At 33.9% G+C, this 22,457-nt stretch overlaps 1 protein-coding gene across 3 annotated transcripts in view; it reads right to left on the reverse strand.

The window, feature by feature from the left end:
- Positions 1-964: 964 nt before the first annotated feature.
- INTS13 (integrator complex subunit 13) overlaps positions 965-22,457 on the reverse strand; it is a 29,171-nt gene continuing 7,678 nt past the window's right edge. For all 3 annotated transcript variants that reach the window (XM_041736784.1, XM_041736783.1, XM_041736782.1), the window contains 14 exons: positions 21,623-21,825; positions 21,176-21,256; positions 19,431-19,521; positions 17,962-18,090; positions 16,366-16,450; positions 13,618-13,707; positions 13,318-13,407; positions 11,529-11,707; positions 10,305-10,475; positions 9,906-10,060; positions 9,316-9,546; positions 7,303-7,442; positions 2,102-2,237; positions 965-1,326 (listed from right to left, as the gene is read on the reverse strand). In XM_041736784.1, coding sequence (XP_041592718.1) covers positions 1,287-1,326; positions 2,102-2,237; positions 7,303-7,442; positions 9,316-9,546; positions 9,906-10,060; positions 10,305-10,475; positions 11,529-11,707; positions 13,318-13,407; positions 13,618-13,707; positions 16,366-16,450; positions 17,962-18,090; positions 19,431-19,521; positions 21,176-21,256; positions 21,623-21,822 — 1,818 coding nt within the window. In that variant the 5' untranslated portion in view covers positions 21,823-21,825 and the 3' untranslated portion in view covers positions 965-1,286. The remainder of the gene's footprint in view (positions 1,327-2,101; positions 2,238-7,302; positions 7,443-9,315; positions 9,547-9,905; positions 10,061-10,304; positions 10,476-11,528; positions 11,708-13,317; positions 13,408-13,617; positions 13,708-16,365; positions 16,451-17,961; positions 18,091-19,430; positions 19,522-21,175; positions 21,257-21,622; positions 21,826-22,457) is intronic.

Raw genomic sequence — 22,457 nt, forward strand, 5'->3', positions numbered from 1 at the left:
GGGAGAAGCACACTGGAAAGGGAGAAGCATAAGAGTACAAAAGGATCCCAATCTTTGAAGATGCATTGTGAAGGAAACATTTTTGGATGAAGAAATAAACTAGGGATTCCATGTGGGCATGAGTAGAAGACACAAAAGATCAGAACCCAAACAGAATTAAATATAATGCAATAATTCAGGATTGGATTATAGCTCCTTAAATTTTCAGGCCTGCCCATTCTTGTGTAGGATTTACACATGGTGGTAAGGATAAAAATGGCTCTATCTTAGTGGAGAGGACAGGGCTGAGACCAACACAGGAGTTGATAAGAGAGAGCAATGTAAATTTCACTGGCTTGACAAGGGAGCCTGCCGAACCCTTGTTCAAACAACAGGAGTTTTAATAGAAAATACTGAATCTCTATGTTTAAACAAAGCTTTTGTCCTCCTCTACTAAACTCTCAAAGAAAAATGACAAGCCTAGAATTAGCATTCAACACTGAAACACGTTTCTTGTAGCATGTTATGAGCCTCTAGCTGAAGAAGCACAAGAAGTCTCATCAAACATACACCATACAACCACGACATTTCTGAGAGGTAAGGAGATCAAGATTCTATTCTGGGCTAAAAAACAACCTAGTATCTTTCTTTTCTTCTAAGTCTATGAAGTAATCTTTATGTTTTCAATATGAAAAGTCAATGGACAGTACATTTTTAGCAGGAAAAAAACCCGCAACATTATTCAAATGGGTAAACATAAATTCTGCTTTTAAAAGGCCAATACATACACAAAATAATTTAAAGTAAAATATAAAATAAACCAAAACAACATTCTTATTTGGAAAAGCATTGTATATGTTGCAGACTAACAGGAAGGATTTTATATCAAATATTGCAAATCTCACCTAAATCCTGATAGTTTTAATTTTTAAAAATTGTTAGTCATTAAATGAACTATCTTTCTTCTAAAAGAATACTCCCAATATTTTGCATTTCAGAAATTTTAATAGTTTTATTTGGCAAAGAGAAGCCTAAGAATTTTTTAAAAAACATTTCGAGAGGGAACATCCTTTTACCATAAAATAAATTTGTGTGATTTGGGAGGACAAATTTCAAATGTATATTTTTTGATATATGTGCCAATTTTACAATTAATACAAAAAAGATAAAGTTAGTTGAAATATTTTAAAAATGTAAAAACCAGTCCAGGCAACGTAACTATACAATCTTGCTGTAAAAGTACTTTTATCAAATTCTGCCCAAAATATGTATGCAATATAGTAAATTTTAGTTCTTCAAGTCATTCTTCACTGCCGGCTGGCTTTGCCATTTTCTGCTGTCTCCATTCTGAAAAACAGAAGGAAAAAATGAGCTGGTAAAATAAAATGTTCAGTAACTACTCATATTTTTTCTCCAACTTTCACACGAAATTAAACTTTATATATTCATAGAACAAAAGAACATCAGTCCTCTAGAAAAGGACTACAATTAGGGTCCCTCTGGTTACTCTGCCTCCCTTGTTTCGCAGATGAATGAAAACTGAAGCTCAGAGAAATAAACTAATTTTGCCAAGGTTTCATTTCAAAGGTCACTTTTTCTATGATAACTCGTCAAGCTTAAAGCAAAGGGAAAAAAAACCCTACCATTTTGCCAAAAATTTATTTCCTTTTCTGCTAAATAAACTCATTTACCAATACATTTTCAAGAGGTCTTCCAAAAAGGATATTAAAATAATCAGAACTGACACTTATTCAATTAAAATCAACACTCCTAATACTGTATTACTTGATAGAAAGGTATTTCTCCCCTTTTTTTTCTCCCCTATTTTTTTTGTAAGATTCAGTATTGTACATTAAGTGTTCCCCGATTTTTCCGTCTATGATGTCTACTGAGCAATGAAATGCTCTAAGGAGTAAATACTTTCAGGGTTCCAATCAATATAATCAAGTCTTTTATAAGTACCAAGAATCAAAGAAGTTAATTTTTTCTCTTTATAGGTAACATGTATCAACTTATTATATTAGTAATAAAAATTGCTGAACACAACAAACAGCAGTGTTTACTACTTTAATTTTTAATAAAGCAATTAGCAAAACCAGCTTCTACAATATATAATACAGACCCATTTTCCTCTTTAAGATGTTGATATAATTCAGCTCTGTTATTAACAGAGTTCAAACGTCCAGCAAACTCCTGATGTTTTCTGGAATTGGCAGTATTGATTCTATTACTCCATAGGGATAATAAAGACACTGGCCCTGTTACATGTAAAAGAAGAGGAAAAAGGCAGAATAATTCATTACTTCAAGATTTACAAATTAAAAAAACTTATCTTTAATTCCATTGTTCATTTTATATAATTAAAGCAATATAATCCTTCCTTTATTCTAAATGTTTAGGGGTCACCAAGACCCCAAGACTACTAGTCTGGTGATTTTCTGGAAGGATTCAAGTAATTAAACATAAAGTTATAGTCTGAACTAAAAATCACTGCTGCAACAGAGTAAGGATATACAGCCAGAGCAGTAACAGCAAAAGATACACTAAGCAAAGGACAGAAGAATCCACTTGCAGGCTTTCTATGCTCTCTCCCTACAGTAGGGGTTTACACCAAGGGCACAGTCCCTCCAGCAGCAAAAATGTAGCCATGTGTGCACAAAATTTTTGCAGGGAAAGCCCGTGTAAGATTCAGAATCCTGGGTTTGTTTGTTTTTAAAATGTTTTATTTATTCATGAGAGACACACAGAGAGAGGCAGAGACATAGGTAGAGGGAGAAGCAGGCTCCATGCAGGGAGTCCGATGTGGGACTTGATTCTAGGACTTCGGGATCACGCGCTGGGCCAAAGGCAGGCACCAAACTGCTGGGCCACCCAGGGATCCCCAGAATCCTGGGTTTTTTATTAAGAGCTGGACACAAGGGCATTCTCCACCAAACTACAATTACCAAAAGTCCAGACTGTCAGGTGGAAAGCAAGTGTTCAGTTCAGATGTAAGACCAAATAACATCATCATTTAGGGAACGTTTTAAAAGCCAATTTCCCAGATGCTAACCAAAGGCCAAATTTGTAACAAATTTCTCTTTCCTGTATAATATGAGAAAAAGGCAAAGCACTAGCACAGCCAAAACAATTTTGAAAAGTAGAATAAAGAAAACCCACTACCTGATTTTAAGACTCTGCTAATAGTGATCATAAAAGTATCATATTGGCAAAAGGAAAGACACACGGACCAATGGAACAGAAAACCCAGAAATAAACTCTCACATATAAAATCAACTGATATCTGATAAACATACAAAGGCAACTCAATGAAGAAAAAGTAGTCTTTTCACAAATGCTGCTGGAACAATTAGGACATTACATAAAAAAAAAAAAAAAAAAAAAAAAGAACATTGACTCATATCTTACACCATATGGAAAAAATAAAAAAAAACAAACTCAAAATGGATCATGGCCTAAATGTAAAATCTAAAAGTACAGAACTCCTTAAAGAATATGTAGGAACAAACCCATGTGACTTTGGGTAAAGCAAAGATTTCTTATAGATAACACCAACAGCATAACCATAAAAATTTTTTTACATACTGGACATCATCAAAATTGAAAACTGCTCTGCAAAAGTCACTGTTAGGAGAAAGACAAACCAGACTGGAAGAAAATACTGCCAAATCACATACTCAACAAAGCATTTGTATTCAGAAAAAATAAAGAATTCTCAAAATCCAACAAAAAACCCTCAGCCCAATTAAATATAACCACAACACCTGAATGATCCCTTTATTATTAAATAAATATGTACGGATGGAAAAAAAGGAATTGGAACGAGGCTCCATCAGTCATGAGGGAAATAGGGATTCGAACCACATCAGTCATGAGAGAAATAGGAATTCGAACCACAATGAACTACTACTATATAACCAATAGAAGAGAAAAAAAAAATTCCAACAATTGCTCTCGAGAATGCAGAACAACCGGAACTCTCATTAACTGCTGCTGATACAATGATACAGCCAGTTTGGAAAAATGAGTTGGTAAACTCTAATAAAGCTAGTTATTTCAATGGGATAAAAAACCCTTTGACAAACACACAATGCAGATGAATCTCAAATGCATTATGCTATGTTAAACAGGCCAACCTCAAAAGGCAGCATACTTTGTGCCTTTTTCAGAATGACATATTAATGAAATTATAAAGTATGCTGCCTTGAGAAAACACCAATGGTTATGAGGGGCTGGGGGTAAGGGGAGTGTAGGATGATTACAAAGGCGCAGTCCTGGGCAGCCTGGGTAGCTCAGTGGTTTAGCGCTGCCTTCAGCCCAGGGCATGATCCCAGAGACCCGGGACCAAGTCCCATGTTGGGCTCCCTGCATGGAGCCTGCTTTCCCCCCTCTGCCTGTGTCTCTACCTCTCTGTCTCTCTGTTTCTCATGAATAAATAAATAGAATCTTTTTTTAAAAACAAAACAAAACAAAACCCAAAGGTGCAGTACTAGAGAATCTTTTGGGTGATGGAACTTTTCTTATACCCTGATTGTGATGTGGGTTGTCTTGCAACTGTATACACTGCCTAAACTCACAGAATTGCACACCAAAAAAGAGGTTAAATGATTGCATATACATTTTCCAAAACTATATTAACAAAAGTCTTTTCTTTTTCTTATTATAAAACTAATACAGGTTCATTAGATAAAATTTAGAAAACAACATATAAAAGAGGAAATAAAATCATCCATAATACCACTGCTCTAACAACTTTAAATATTCCAGTCATTCTTCAAGGCCAATCTATATCAAGAAAATTACATTTTGGTTTTTCCGTTACTGCATCATACAAAGAGAGCTGCAAAGATTTTCACCAAATCTAGAGGGCTTGTTTGGAATAGCCCATGTAGAGTATACATCAGGCACAAAATTCATTTTGGAGAGTCTTGGGAAGTCATTTTCCAAAACAAATGAAACTCAAGTATATAATAAAAGGCCCATAAATTTTGCTGATCAGAAGAGACATGTGACTTAGGTTTTAAAACAGAATGGAAGAAAAAACAAATTTCAAGTACTAGCCTTGAAAGGAAAGTTACAAGGTTTGAAAACAGCAATTTGCAACCAAGTTGCTTCTCATTCGGGCCACTCTATACAGTGCCTCCTGTGTGAAGCATTAGCAATCTATTTAATTTAAAGTGACAAAGAAATAAAGTGAAAAGCGGTTTAAGTGTGTATACAAACTTCTTTTTAAAAATAAAATGGGGATCATGGTATAAATGGCTTTGTAGCCTGCTTTTTTTCCCTTTACCTTCTATTTTCATTCATTTACTCATTCAACAAGTAATAGCTGAACTTTTACTATGGGCCAGGAAATTGAGTGGTAGTAACAGAACAGTAAATTTAAAAAGCCCCAGCATTTTGGGCACCTGGCTGACTCAGTTCATAGAGCATGAGACTCTTGGTCTGGGAGCCGTGAGTTCAAGCCCCACACTGGGCATAGATCCCACTTAAAAAATAAAAAGCCCAATCTTTTAAAATGTTTCAAAGTAGTAGTAGAGGCAAGATGTCAAGCAATGTCAGTGCAGGACTCTAAGTGCTACCCCTGTGTAATCCTGGGATGCAATCGAAGCACCTAACTTAATTATGAATGGAGATAAGGGAAGTCTTTCCTGAAAAATGACTTAGGTTGAAATCTGAATGATACACATTAGCAAGAAGGAACAATAATCATTATTCTTGAGCTATACAAATTCCACCCTATGGACACTGTTACTTAGTTATTTTCTTACTAATAGTGTTTTGGTTGCTTGTAACTCTTTGCCACTAATAAATAATTTTTACAATTCTATTTTCCAAGGAACATCGAAGCATTGTTTAAATTAAACCTAAATTTGTCATCCTAATCAACTGGTATATTTTGGCCTGTAAGAAATAGAATAATTTATCAAGACATTTATTTATTTTCTAGGCACCTTGGCAAATGCCTGAAAGGCAAATACAAGATTGCTCTTGAAGAGACATGTGACTTAGGACATGTAACTGATTTCAAAGAAATCAGTTATTACATGCATTATATATATAGGAAGAGTATACAAAAAATATTACATGCATTATATATACAGGAAGAGTATACAAAAAATAAACAAGGCATTATATATACAGGAGGAGTATACAAAAAATAAGGCTTTTCCCTATGTCCAGACCCCAGGTGTTCTTGCCTTAAGAGAAGCATAGTGGCAAAAAAACAAGACAATCTTTTGTTACACCATTTGCCATTTATCCTAAAAAGACTAAATCTAATTTATCTTCAAGACAACTAAAGTCTACAATTTCAGGAGCCCCCAAACCCAATTCATATCTCTGATACCCAGAATTCCTTCAAGAAGAAATTAAGCATTTGAGTTGATAAATAAGAGATAAAATGAAATGAAAATATTGTGGCTTTTTTCACAATGAAAACATTACTTATATACCTTTACTGAAACTCACTCAGTGACACCACACTGTAGGCAGGTAATATTAGATATTTCCTTAAGTTCAGAAGGAGTTTAAGGAAAAGAGTTTGTCTTCAACAAACCTAGCATACTTAGTATAGAGTCAGAACATAAATGAATTCAAGTTTACATAATTAAAATTTCCTAAAATACAGACTTTACAGTAGAAGTGCTTATTTTCCAACGGCTTCTTTAATGAAGGTATGACACTACCTTTCCTTTAATGCCAACAAATAGATTTTTCTGCCTGTATTTTCCAAGGCTGTAAAGAGAATCTCCCAAACAGCATCCAGGAATAGTTTAGTAGTTCTTCCTCATATATGCAACAATATTAAATGACACTGCAGAAAACAAACTAAATTGGAAAACTTTTTACACACACAGTTACTACCATAGTTCTACTCTTTTTTTTTCTTTTTTTAAAAATTATTTTATTGGGGATCCCTGGGTGGCGCAGCGGTTTGGCGCCTGCCTTTGGCCCAGGGCGCGATCCTGGAGACCCGGGATCGAATCCCACATCAGGCTCCCGGTGCATGGAGCCTGCTTCTCCCTCCGCCTGTGTCTCTGCCTCTCTCTCTCTCTCTCTGTGACTATCATAAATAAATAAAAAAAAAATAAAACATATATTATAAAAAAAAAAAAAAAAAAAAAAAAAAAATTATTTTATTTATTCATGAGAGACTCAGAGAGAGAGAGAGAGAGAGAAGCAGAAAATACAGGCCAGACAGAGAAGCAGGCTCCCCATAGGGAGCTCAATGCAGGACTTAATCCCAGGACCCCAGGATCATGACCTGAGCCAAAGGCAGATGCTCAACCACTGAACCACCCAGGTGCCCCTCTACCCTACCTTTTGATTTTTCTACTGGTGGAGTTTCATCCATGTCGACAAGGGGCTTTTTGTTTGGAGGTTCTGGGGAATCAGGCGAATCTTTTATAATTTCAGCTTCAGCCAATTCTTCTTTTCCACGTTCCAGGATTCCTTTTAATCTTTTAGAGGGACAAACAATAAAATTTAAAGTTTAAATTTTAAAAATCTGACTGGTTCAATAATTAAACTAGACTTTGCAAATTAGTTTTAAAAAAAGATAAGCTGTCAGAGGAAACCTAGAAACTAATCAAAAGATAAACTTCAACCTAAAATCAGGTAAGAGAATTTAATGAATTAAATACAAAGTTTCCCTTTTCCTTCATCATAATAATGTAATAATTCAGTAATATAGTTCTCTGTAAAATAAAACATGGGCGGAAAATTTAAGTTAAAATTAAAGATGACAGAAATGTCATCTTTGGAAGAAATGTTAAAATCCTATTTCAACTTACAAATAAGATTAAGAAATCTACTACCATTTGTGCTCTAGTTGATGTGCTGTGGGAATGTATTCACATTTCACAAATTAAGAACTAAACTCCATGCTCATTTTGAGTTTCATCAGAAGACAGAAACTTTCAGAATACATAAAAGATCAGTGGTGTCTAAACAAGAATACTTTCCCCCGCCCCCTTTTTAATGTGAGCTAATTCTGTTTCAGAAGTTCAGCAGCCCTAAGAAAGAAATGAATTTCTATGGTCAAAGAGAATAAAATGTTCTACTTATTTTTGGATGAAATGATATGATTTCTAGAATTAGTTCAAAATATTCCCATGTGGGTGGAGTGATGGTGGGAGTGGTGAGGTGAGTGGTTGTGGAATATATGAAATAAGATCTGCCATGAATTGTTAAAAATAAATGAGTAACTATTTGTTCTATTGTTATATATGTTTGAAATTTTCCATAGTAAGTTCTGTTTTGTTTTTAAGGGACTTACTAATATTGCCATCATAGTATTTACCTGATTCTTTGCCTGATTTCTGGCAAGGAGATGTAAGACAAAACCAGCTGAAAAGTTATGATATTTTTATTTAGAAGCCTTTATTACTTTTAATGTTTTTTAAAATTTAACCTTGACATTACCATATAAATCACAAACTAAGGAAAAAGAGTATATTACTGAGGAAGGTTTTCAGAAGTAAAACTATGCTCTTCCTCTATGTTTTCAAGGACATCCTGTGTCTATTTTTATAACAGCACCTTCCCCACACTCTGCTATACTCAATGACTTACATTTCTATCTCTACCATAAGACCGTACGTTCTTCCAGGGCAATAATCTTACACTAAATGCCTGACTGGGGGGAATCCCTGGGTGGCTCAGCAGTTTGGCACCTGCCTTCCGCCCAGGGTGTGATCCTGGAGTCCCAGGTTCGAGTCTCACATCGGGCTCCCTGCATGGGGCCTGCTTCTCCCTCTGCCCTGTGTCACTGCCCCTCTCTCTCTCTCTGTCTCGTATGAATAAATTAAAAATCTTAAAAAAAAATAAAATAAATGCTTCATTGGCATTTAGTATTTATTGAACAAAGAAATAAAAACATGTCTGTGATATTCATAACACATAAAGTGAATAGATACCAAATATGGTATATTATGATTTTCAGAAGTTCATTAAGAAAAAATTAAACACTACCTTTGCCCCAACAGTAAAAAAGAATTACAACGTTTTTTTTTTTTTTTGCGAGAGTGCCTGCCCACAGGGGTAGGGTGGGAGGAGTAGAGGGAGAGGGAGGCTGGATGTGGAACCTGACAAGGGGCTCCACCTCACAACCCTGAGACCATGACCTGATCTGAAACCAAGAGTCAGATGCTTAACCAAATGAGCCACCTACGTGTCCCTACAACTCTTAACCCCATGACATTTTAGATTTTAAAAATGATAAAATCATAGTTAAAACAAAATAAACATATATTTAATGAATGGTTTGAATGTGCTATACGTAGCATGCGACATGCCAAAAGACACCATGGAACTATATTATCAACAAGTCACCTCTCTGAATCTTGCCAAGATTTTTCCTGTTCATAATCTTTCACTGCTTTCTCTGATTTGTCCTCTTTGTCCTCCCTCTTTCTTCCTCGTTTCTTTCGTTCTTCTTCTTCTGGGGGTTTGCTCCTACATGCCATCAGACATTCCAAGACTCTCTGATGTTTCTCCGAGTTGTTGATATGAGCTCTGACAAGAGTTTCTAATTCATTCCACATGATACGGTATTGTTCATCTCTGAAGTAAAGATTTAAAATAAGGTTCTGAGAAATACTCTTTAAACAATATTGAAGTGGCACTTGCTACTGGTAAAATAAACTAAAAGGAATCATTAAACATGGACTTTTTCTTCCTAAGACAGTTCACAATGTGATTCTAAGTTATAAAATCCAATTCTGCTATTCTAGATTTTATACCATCTCACCTCAATCATATATGTGTGTGTGTGTGTGTGTGTGTGTGTGTATATATATATATATATATATATATATATACACACATCCAACCATATAATTTACACATGGAATAATTTAGCTTAAAAAACAGTATATATCAAATAAATGGGATATATCAAGAAAGTAAGAAAAAAGAATTACCTTTTAGGGCCTTTTCCTCTTGTACCAACTGTGGAAATAGGTAGAGGATCATTTTTCCTTTCCATATCAACTAAGTTGTATATTGTTTTTTGACAGTTCAACACATCTTCTTCTGTCAAAGATTCTTTTACAATAACACTGGCTAATGGAACTACCTGTTGGAATTTTTTTAAGAAATAAAAAGAAAATCTGTCTTGAAAAACAAATATCAAAGCATCTAGGTAGAATGTCAACTGATTTTAAACATCACCATGGTGAGATAACCTATAACCATCATTTCAATTTTCTAATTCTTTAACTGTAGCAGACTCATATATTCCATTCTTTGCTCAAGAAATGGCATCTGTAAAGAACATATAACTAATCTAGAAAAAAGGCTGAAAACTATTTAATACTTACCGCTTGCATGTTAAAAATGGTGGTTTGTGAAATGATCATAGGCCAGTAACGGGTGTGTTTTTCTAACTGATCTTTTGCTCGTTCCAAAGGGATCTCAAGACTTCCATCGATTTTATATCTGGGGTCTAGAAAAGGAGTTAATCTGTTTTCCCTCATAAATTCACCAAAATCCTAATGATAACCAAATAAAATAAAATTAGAAACTATTTCCTAATGTCTCAGTGTGGATTACATGTAATAGTCTGTTCCCCTGATGTCTTCTGCCCTGTGACATGCAATAGTTTTTCCTCTAACAGCCCCTTAGTAATCTTTTTCCCTTCTTCTGAACATGAAGCCTATCAGCCTTTATTATGGTAGAGATGAAGAAAGCCTCAAGCACAAAAGCATTTATAGTTTTCTACTTTTTAAAAGCCCAGAAACGCTCATTTTTCTTCAATTCTATAGTTTTACTCTTTTATATCATATACAAAGGAAAAGGTTAAGCATAACATCAAAATGTTAAAAGTGGTTATCTTTGGATGATGGAATTATAGGTAATTTATAGCCTTTGTTTTTAAAAGACATCTGTTATATTCCCTAAATCTTCTACAACAAATACTTATTAGTTTTCTTATTAAAAAAGATATAAAAATAATAAAGAAAAGCCTAATCAAAAATCATTACCTACAGCATACACTTTTGTGACTTACAAAGTACGTTCCTATACATTAATCACATTTGATTTTCACAACTCCCTCAAAGTAAATAACCATGAAATACCAAATATAAAAGAGGGGAGGGGGACTGAAAAATTAAAATCAGAATAGAATTTCCACCCCAAATAGACACAACTTCCTCGTATATACCGTTAAGTGACCAAAATTTAATGTTATTTCAAAGTAGCAGCAACCAAATACTGAAATGTTTTTATTTGCCATTAAGTTACTAGAAAATAAACTTCCATCTGAAATATCAGTCAAATCAATTTCCATCCTTTCTTATAATTCCAGATATCAAGGCTATCTGTATACTTCTAGATATATACTGAATATAGAAGAAAGACTACACAGTGATAAGTAGCTCTTTTAAATATTAAAGAAAGATCACCTAATTAAAATAATAAATCAGCAACTTCTCCAAACCCCATTTTGTCACAGATCTTAGCATGTTAATAGGCATTCAATAAGTACTTGCTGAATGGTGACAAGAGTCAAAACACAAAATTTATCAATATTAGAATCTTACTGTGATCCGGTAGTCTGTAACTCTGCCTCCACATCCTTCACTAATTGAAGGTGGATCTTCTAGAATGGATCGAGAACTGCTAAGGACATGCAAAAAAATCTCTCCTCCGTGGCTACTAAGCATATGACTAATGACTTTGGAACCTGACTTTCGTGGCTGTTCCAATAAAACAGAACGACCTGTCAAAAGCAAGATTACTCTATCAGTGATGAAGTTCAAATAGGCTCTAATTTTTTCCCTTAATATTTATGCCTAGATTTTTCATTTCATTAAACCTCACATTTTAAGCAACATTGCTAATTCAGTATATCTGCATTTCAAGTCCTAAAAGTCTAAATTCTAGCCTTAGCTTTCTCTCTTGGTCACTCCAAGCTTACATAATTACATAGTTTTCCAAAATAAGTATAGTAGTCTCTGACTACTTTTTTTTTTTTTAATTCTGACAATGTCTTTTTATTTTTTTACTTTATTTAACCATTATTTCTTTTAAAAAACAAGCACATGCATCACTTCTTGCACAAAGGGTACTATCTACAAATTGGTGGGTTTTTTTGGGGTTTTGTTGGTGGCGGTGTTTTTTACTTAAGAGAATGTCCCAGGGGTCACTCTGTTAACAGTACAGAGATCTTCCTCATTTCATTTTGCAAAAGGATCCATTTCTGGGTGGGCCATGGCTTAATCTGTCCCCCATAGCTGGACACTTAGAAAAATTTTGTTACCAAGTTTTTTATTAGAACAGGAAGACTCCCTTTCTTCTGTAATCCCAGAATCTTTGGTTACATTCTTCACACATTATAAGTACATAAATTTTTTCTCCTGGACATCAAGAAGAAAAGTGAGACAACTGCTGGATAACTCTCCAATTACCAAAGCTACACAATATTTGGGGGAGAAAGCAGTCTCCATTCAATTCCACAATACCTCCTATATACCAACATGGTTATCATAACTACTTTCTATTTCACATGACTGAAGATTATTTATTTTTAAGATTTTATTTATTTTAGAGAGAGAGAGAGCACAGAGGGAGAATGAGAGGGAGAAGCAGGCTCCCTGTTCAGTAAAGAGTCCAATGCAGGACTTGATCCTAGGACCACAAGATCATGACTTGAGCCGAAGGCAGACACCTAACCAACTGAGCCACCCAGGTGCCCCTACCGATTTAATCTGAACTTCATATAACTGATAATGAAATTTTGCTTAATTTTGATCTGCTATATCAGTGGTTTCAAAGTTAGTTCATCACAAGAATCACTGGGAAAGCTATTAAGAATTTAAATCTAGTAAATGGACTCTAATAATTTTTAATTTTCACACAAGGAAACCACAGATTTAAAGTCCTATGTGAAAGAATCATATGGCATAATACTAAAAAACTGTTTATTTAGATTAAGGTAAACTGTGCAAAAAGAAGCCCATATATACTACGCAATTCAAAATTCAGTAGGCCAAAATAAATAGTCTGTATTATTCTACCCAAAAAACCAACTTAGACTTTAACAACCAAATTTTTAAATTAAGTATATCAAGTAACACTTTTTTATATACAACAACCTGAAAGACATAAAGTCATCTTATTTTTAAACATTAGTAAAACTGCTAAAAGGGTACTCACAATTATGTAACTTTAGAAGAGTTTTGGGAGATAAAATATCTCCCAAAAGATAAAATATCCCAAAAGATAAAAGACTATCTTTAAAGAGCTTTCTAGGGTTCAGATTTTCACATCTCTTACTAATAATTTCACTTGTATTATTCTCAGACAAAACAATTAAATATTGAAAATTACCATTTAGAAGAAAATTAGTAAGGCAGGAGGAAGGTCTACTATTTACGTCTACAGGTGAAATTCGGTAAGCGCCAGTACAATAGTGTAATTCTGAAATGGAAGAAAATACTGATTTCAGAGAATACACAGGAATATTTCCACAATTAAAAGAGGATAAAGAATGTTCATTGAGCCCCTAAAACAATGAAAACCAAAAATTCAAAAAGAAACAGACTAATGAACCACACACACACACACATACACACACTTTAAGAACTTTTGGTTTATTCTTTTCTCTTTCAATTTCTTTAAAATACCTACCAATGTTATTTGTCCTGGGTGTGCACCACTTTAATGTTATTGTTTCCTTAAATGAACCTTCTCTACTGCTGCCACCTATGTGGGTATCACCTTTAAGAATAAACCAGAAAAACATTACTAAATAGGTCACAATCTGCAAATTGTTTACCCCAGACTTTCAAAAACAGTTTAAACTCTAGAAAAGAAAATACTTTTGGGAGAACATTATTTTTATACAGTCTTCTAGAAAAATACCAAATGGAATGTGGATACTAGCTCTGATTAAAATAAATATTCAATTTCCCTCCAAAATTTCTCAATAATTAATTTTATCATTTCAGTCATTGCACTGGAAGTCAACAGCAAAAATTTCAAAAAAAAAATTTAAGAATCTACAACTGCTCTCCTCTAACACCATTAAATAAGATAACATGGTTAAATACTGAAAGAAAGCTTCAGGAATCTAAAATACATGACTGATCATACTGAATCCTAATGAATTCATGAAAGGAAACATAAAATGAAGGGTCTAGAAAGTAAATATATAGAAAGATTTAACAGTGAGCATGTTTTGCCTTAACAGAGTTTACAGAAAAATAGAGTGAACAGATGTTAACAAAATAATAATGAACAAATGCAAACTATAAAGTTGACAAAGCTTTGAAGATGTACACAGTACCATGAGCATCTGCACAGATATGTGATCTTATTTAAGACATCAGGGAAGGTTTCTTTGACAAGTGAGAACTAGTTTCAGTCTAAAAGGATAATAGAAAATAACTAAAGAAATGAAGGAAAGAGTATTTGAGCAAGATGCCAAGATACTGTAACAGGAGGGAGCATGAAGAATTTCAAATTTCAGGTCTGCATGGCTGAAACAGAGGAGAGGAGTACACTGCGAGGAGAAAGGAGGACAGACCAGGCAATGCAGGGCCTACTAAGAAATTTAAATAGCTGGGTCTTTATCCTAAGGCTAATGGAAAAGCAATAAAGGATTGTAAACTAAGGGGAACATGGTCAGGATTAGTATTATGAAAGCTATTCTAGCTAAACAAGAGTAGAGAGACGATTTAGGGGGTGACTATGGGATACTAGGTAAGAAATTAATAGGTTGGATCAGAGAGATGGTAATGATAGTAGAGATATAGTTGTATGGATGTATTTGAGAGACACTTAGTAGATAAAATCCAGAAAATGTGATGATGGGCTACATATGAAGAATGACAGATGTCTCAAAGATGACTGAGGTTTCTGCCTTAAATAGCTAGACACACAACAGGGTCATTCACTGATAGGGAACATTAGAAGACCAAGGGGGTGGCTCAGCTGGTTAAGCATCTGCCTTCAGCTCAGCTCATAATTGCAGGGTCCTGGGATTGAGCTCAGCAGAGTCTGCTTCTCCCTCCTCTCCCTCAGTTCCTCGCCCCCGCTCATGGTTTCCCTCTCATTCACTCTAAATCAATAAATAAAATTTTACAAAAAAAAAAAAAAAAAAAGACCAGTTCAGGGGCAGAGCTTGTTAGTTGTTTTGGGAATGTTGCATTTTAGGTGCCTGAGAGACATCTAATAGATGTAATTAGGCAGTAGAATATGTAGATTTGGAGCTTAGATAAGATATGAGGGCTAAAGTGTAGGTCTACCCAGCTCTAATGTCATCTCTGTAAAGCTTGCCTAACTCATGGAGGCATAATCACAGGCAAACTCTGTGTTTCCACAGCACCCTGTTCCTATTGCCACTATAGCATTTTACACATGGTGCCCATGTGTCATACATACAACAATGGGTGAATCAATAACCATCTTAAAGAAATATTTTGTGTCACAAAGAACACTCTTAACATTATTTGTTTTAAAAATAAATACTTTAAAAGTTGATATTATCTCACAGGTTCTCAGTAATTTCCACATACTATATTTTCAAAAACAAGTTCTTTACATTCCTTTGTTAAACACTAATACATCCCTTTATCTTAATAGTTTTTCTCATGTTAGAAATCTGTATTAGATTAATTTCAAGATTCCTTATGTATGTAACAAATGTTACGATTGGTTGAAGGTATTAACTTCAGAAAAGATGCATACAACATGGTCAGAGTCAACCATATAGCATCAACTTACACAGAAAACATTCCAAAGGATTTAACCAAATGCCAAAACTTAAAGGCAATGCCACTGAATTTTAGGAATGGATGGAATATTACAGTTCATCTAATAAGTATCTTAATTTATTAAAATGTGCAGACTGAAGTCTAGAAACAGGGATGTTGCTAGCTGATGGGAAAGTGTTAGCTAAAATTCTTACCTACTATCTCCAGTTTTCTCCTTCAAACCATGCTGATACAGTTGCAGAAATATATGATTTTGGTGATGAGATCACTGACTCAAATAATTTTTAGGGGAAAGAAAATGAATTTAACTTTAAATTTCAAGACTGAAATTTTTCATGCAGGCAAGCTGGAAGTCTATCACTCTTTTAAGTCAGTTCTTGTTTTTGCTTTCCCAAACTGGTTTGCTTGCAAAATAAAAACTATGACATGATTATCATGGCTATCTTTCTCAGTATTGGTTCCAGTAGCTAGAGTTCCTAGATCATTAATAGGTAATACTATAGACACTAGTTCCAAGGTCATTAATAGATAATATTGAAGAACAAGTTTGAAGAAATGTACTACTGTCCATCAGGTTTGCTTACTGACAAACTTCTCAAAGTTGTTAGTATGCTTTCATATGTTAGATTTTATAAAATAGTTTCTACCATCCTTTACTTACCACTTTTCAGGAAATCCACATGTGCATCTTTGTGATGAAGTAGCTCCACATCATAATTGGCAGATGTGTTAGCATGTTGTTCTTCCTTAAAGCAAAATTTAAAATAACTTGGTTTTATTTTCAAAATAATTAAGTTATTAATTATTCATTTTGCTTTTTGCTCAAAGTGAAGTAAAATATACCCAGCATTAATTAGCTATAATGGGACAGCTTGCTCAGTAATTAATCTATTTAAAGATGCAATAGTTTCCAAGGCAATGAACTCTACTTAAAAACTACTAGCTATATATGTAATAAAGTATTTAATGATTTTTCTTACATTACATAAGAATTAACAAAATGACTCTTCCAGAACTTTAGAGATTTCTTTTATGCCAAATGCGTTGTCTTGCTAATACATTTTATACATAAATATTATTAACTGAAATAGTTTACACAAATTAAAAGTGAAATAGTTGTTTAAAGGAGGAAATAGCATCTTTAAATACCTTTAGGAAATTAGCAAACATCAATTATATAAATTAGCAAATACATACTAATAAACAAGTTTAGTTACTTGTTTTTACTAATTACTAAGAACTTCAATATTATCTATTTACAAGAAAAAGACAAAGATTGAAGAGAGTCACACCAGTTGCACACAAATATGATCAAATTTAAAAAGTAAGGTATCTGTCACTCTCAGAGTATTTTTCTTGTAACCCAAGAAATTACATATATTAAAATACATTATACCATTTTACTTGATAATTGCTATTGTATCAAACCATTCTATTGGATAAGGCTACAATTTCTATTAAAGAGCCAGCCATTGGTATAAGGAGGAAATTAATAAAGAACAGATCATATTTCTCATGAAATTTAGTGTTCATCATATGGTGGCAAAACAATGAAACTGGACTTAAAGCCAATTTGAATTTTTAGGTATGATGACTACTTCATATTTGCAAACATAACCAATAAAATTAAATTCAACTCCACTCAGTAAAAATTCATGTGAAGCTTATTATGGGCCAGGCATTGTCCTGGTCCTAGGCAACTTAATGATAAAATAATGGAAATGAACAGATACCCATAGATTCCTAATAAAATCCATGAATAAAATCATAAGACTTACATCTTCAGTTTTTCAGCTAGAATATAATAAACTTTTTAAAACTATAAGCTATTTTTCCTTGTGAGATCTACTAGTTACAAACATTTTCATACTAGATGAACAAGAACAAAAATATAGGAAATAGAAGATCCACTAGAATGCACAAAGTAAAATCTAGTAACATAATCGTCTGGAAAAGAATCACAGAAAAAGTGATCATTTAAGACACAGATTATATTTTAATGACAACATAGTTTAAAAGCTAATATATAGTGCTCTCACTAGAAAGAAAAATAGAGAATTTTGTTCTGTGATCCTTTCTTTGTTGCTTTTCACTATGTACTGACCTGGTCAAAGACACTGAATGTGGGCTAGGCAAAATAGAAAATATGATATAGGGAGAAAAAATTAAGGTTCAATTAAAATAAATAATACGTGTCAAACAAATACTTACAAAGCAAAGCAGAGCTTTCAACATAGCAAGAAAAAGAGCTGCCTACCTTCATTGGAATATTTGTAATAGTAGTTGAAGCCAAGTCAAAATGTTGCTGTACTAAAATATTTAATTTGGTAGCAAGGTGCCGTCCAGCACGAACACTATGAACTTCACTGGTTAAAACAGGAGATAACTATAAAAAAAGTATTAAGAAAAAAACCCATAAAACATTAATATAGTGTGACTAGTATCAAATACTTTACTTCAATCTATAAAAATTATTTTTACTTTTAGAATCTAGAAAAAATAAAAAGGCCCATAAATTAACTATGATCATTATTTTAGCAAAACATTTTCATACACTCACTCAACAGATAAGCACTAAGCAGAACTTACTATGTTATCTGCCAAAACTAGGTGAGTTGTTAAATACAGCAGTAAATGAGCAGTCTTTGTCCTCTTGAAACTCAGAGTGAAAGTCTTTAAGTATTTATTTTAATTTATAATTTTTACTTCTATTTATCTATATGCAAAATGGATCTGAAATGGCCCACAGAAATACTGTAGAAAAGTAATTAATTTTGTGGAGAGGAAAACCCATGTAAATAAAACTACTTATTATAATAAAGAATGTGGAAATTGTCATGAACATCATATTTCATCACCAATAAACGCGATTAGGCAGATTAGGCAGCCAAAAGTTACTTACAACAAGGTAACAAACTTTCACTCAGTTCAGGGTATAAGATTTAATGTAAATAAGTTTTTAGTTAACACAAAGTAAAGCCAACTTACCACATTATCAAAAGAGGCAAAAGGAAGTTAACCAAAAAAAGGCTTATGCTGGAAACTACCCAAAAACACAAGGATAGAGCTAATGATCCTAAAATACCACCTAACCATAAAAAACTCAGACTAAGGTAATACTTCACGTTTATATGAACTAGGCTAAATGAAAAACCAGAATATGAACATACACATTTAATATAATTCTATAAATACATAAATCTATATTTCTAAACATACCAATTATGGAGAATATTTTATGATGCAAATCCATTTAAAAATCACCACACTCATCTTTTCCTTTAAAATTGTTCAAATTTATTTAAAAAGTAAACCAAGATTAGAAATTAGTTTCAGCCTTCTGTCCTCTGGCTATGTAAATTATCTTATTAGAGTCTATTTTTTGTTAAAAAGTGTATTGCCTTTCTAAAGATGAAAAGAACTTTCATACAATAAAAAGTCATTAAAGCAAATGAAATCCATTAAAGTGACTGAAATTTTAGGAACAATACTATGTATGGTTTTGCAACACATTTAAACTTCAACAGGCAAGCAAAACAGAAAACATTTTAACATCTAAACTATAACATAAAGAATCAGCGTAGGTGTTTTTCCAGAGACTGCTTTGAAAACTCCAAATATCTGCTTGGCAGAAAATGTTGGCAATGTGATCAGTTTTATGCTAACCCTTCCCAGTGTTTGTTAATAAATAACAGTGATCTTTCCTTCCATTACCTCTGCACTTACCTCCTTTTTAGGACGATCAGATACAAGGCTGTCTTCACCAACTGCGTAAGTATGGATCAAGACCAGTTCACACTTCTGAATCTGCATGAGACTTAAAGAGAAACTTTTTACTTAGAATAAGAATACATAGTATGTAAAGAATCCAAGTAGGTAAACAATTATAAGTTCAATATATCAAAAAGTATATCTCTATACTCAGATATTACTGTTAACATAAAAGCTAAATATTTATTTATTTATTTAATTTATTTATTCATGAGAGACACAGAGAGAGAGAGAGAGAAGCAGAGACACAGGCAGAGGGAGAAGCAGGCTCCACACAGGGAGCCTGACGTGGAACTCGATCCCAGGACTCCAGGATCAGGCCCTGGGCTGAAGGCGGCGCTAAACCACTGAGCCACTCAGGCTGCCCCAAAGCTAAATATTTAGAAAAACTGTAATTGTTATATTTGTATAGCAATGACCATTTAATGAATATATGAATTTAATTCTAATGCAAAAATGATACTTTGTGTTTGAAAAATAAAGGAAAATGTCTTATAATCAGAAATAATTTTTGATAACTGCCACTAGAGAAACTAAATATATTGTATATTGGTTTCCCTTTTACTATTATTTTTAAGGACAAATCAGACAATAATAACTGAAAATAATCCTGCTCATTAACAATAATACTAGTACTCCACTTAAGAAAATTAATGCTAGCTTGGAGCACCTGGGTGGCTTGGTCAGTTAAGCATCTGCCTTTGGCTCAGATCATGATCCCAGGGTCCTGGGACCTAGCCCCACAGTGGGCTCTCTACTCAGCAGGGAATCTGCTTCTCCTTCTGCTTGTGCTCCCAATTGCTCTCTCTGTGTCAAATAAATAAATAAAATCTTAAAAAAAAAAAAAAAAGAAAAGAAGAAGAAGGACGCCTAGGTGGCTCAGCATTTGAGGGTCTGCCTTTCTGCCTTTGGCTCAGGGCAAGATCCCAGAGTTCTGGGATGGAGTCCTGCATCGGGCTCCCTGCAGGGAGCCTGCTTCTCCCTCTGCCTATTGTCTCTGTCTTCTCTCTGTCTCTCTCAAGTATAAATAAAATCTTTAAAAAAAAATACCTCAATCTAATATAAACTCCATTTTTCAACTGTCCTATACTTGTCTTTAATAGCTTTACTTTTTTTTTTCTTTTGAGAGTGGAGTTGGGGGAGCATGGAGGAAAGAGGCAGAGAGACAGAGAGACAGAGAGAGCGAGAACCGTGAACCCAAAACAGGTTTCATGCTCAGTGCTGAGCCTGACACAATCTTGATTTCACAACTTTGAGATCGTGCCCTGGGCCAAAATCAAGAATCAGACACTCAACCAACTGAGCCACCCAGGTGCCCCAGCTTTTTTTTTTTTTTTTTTAATTATAATGCAATTAGCTGTCATGTTTTGATTTAGTACATATTAAAAAATGCTACCAACAATCTGTTCATTTTACAAATTTGTAACGCAAAGTATAAGAGCAAGCCATCAAACCAATATGTTTTACAAATGTATTATCTTATCCTTCTGATCACCTTTCCTCTCAAAAAGAAGTAAAATTTTAAAGTGAAAAAGAAAACGGAAAAATTTTCTTATCAAACATACATTTTCTGGCTAACTTGTAGAACTAGTAGAAAATTCAAGGGAATGCCACCAATTACTATTACAATTATTGGAATAATTATGATGAGATACAGGACTATAAAATGAAATACTGATTTGACTTATGATTATACTCACTGATCTGAATTTGCAGCAAGCTTGTTATGCTCATGAATTGTTTCCTGGACACAGTCTTCAAGCATTCGCACATGACTATCACTACAGCATAAAAAAACAAACTTGAATAAACAGAGAAAAACATACTATTCAGCTGTAGTACCTTGTAATAGAGACTGAAAATTACTTCAATAAGGACTGTCTTTAACATGTTCGTTCACTCACAATATCAAAGAAGCAGCTGAAAAACTAATGAAGAAAAAAGTCAAATTAACCTATATGATGACAATCTAAACAGCTTTCAACTGAAATGAGTTATATTAGAACTGGATAAATATGGCTTTAATATTAGAAAAGCACTTGAGATATGCTTAAATGCTAACATGCTGTTCCTGTTTTTTTTTTTTTAAACTGTAATAAGACATTAAAATTCTCTTAATGAAAGGATTATTCTGATTAATGTCTTACCTTTTTGCATTAGTAATGCAAATTATTCGTCCTCTATTTCCAACACGTTCTGCATTTTCCATTAGTAGAGTACGAGCCTCATGTTGGTATTCTGTAATTTTACACAGGGTTTCCACTGCTGCAACCAGACCATGCAGAATGCTGCAGCATTCTGGGTCTGCTCGTGGATTAGGAGGCCCAACAGCAGCTAATGCTGCCATTAGCTAAAGTAAAAGAGAAAATAATTATGTTGGCAAGAGTATGTACAAGTCAGACACCACAAGAAAAATATAAACCAATGTATCTTACAAATATGGACATGAAAATCCTCAACAAGATAGTAGCAAACAGAATCCAGCAACACATAAAAAGAATTATACACCACGACAAAGTGAGACTTATACTCCAGGAATGCGAAGTTGATTTAACATCTGAAAGTCAATTCATGTAAATATCAATAGAATTTTTCAAAAATCACATGATCATCTGCATAAACACAGAAAAAGCATTTTACAAAATCCAGGACCTTTCATGATAAAAAAAAACTTAGCAAACTAGATATAGAAGGGAACTTTTTCAAGCAGAAAATGGCACCTATGTACCCTACGGCCCAGCAATTGCACTACTGGGTATTTACCCCAAAGATACGGATGTAGTGAAACACTGGGACACCTGCACCCCGATGTTATAGCAGCAATGTCCACCACAATCAAACTGTAGGAGCCACAAGGTCCTTTGACAGATGAATGGATAAAGAAGATGTGGTATATATAAACAATGGAATATTACTCAGCCATCAGAAAGGATGAATACCCACCATTTGCTTCAACGTGGATAGAACTGGAGGGTATTATGC

Source organism: Vulpes lagopus, chromosome 21 (assembly GCF_018345385.1).
Source record: "Vulpes lagopus strain Blue_001 chromosome 21, ASM1834538v1, whole genome shotgun sequence".
NCBI lineage: Eukaryota > Metazoa > Chordata > Mammalia > Carnivora > Canidae > Vulpes > Vulpes lagopus.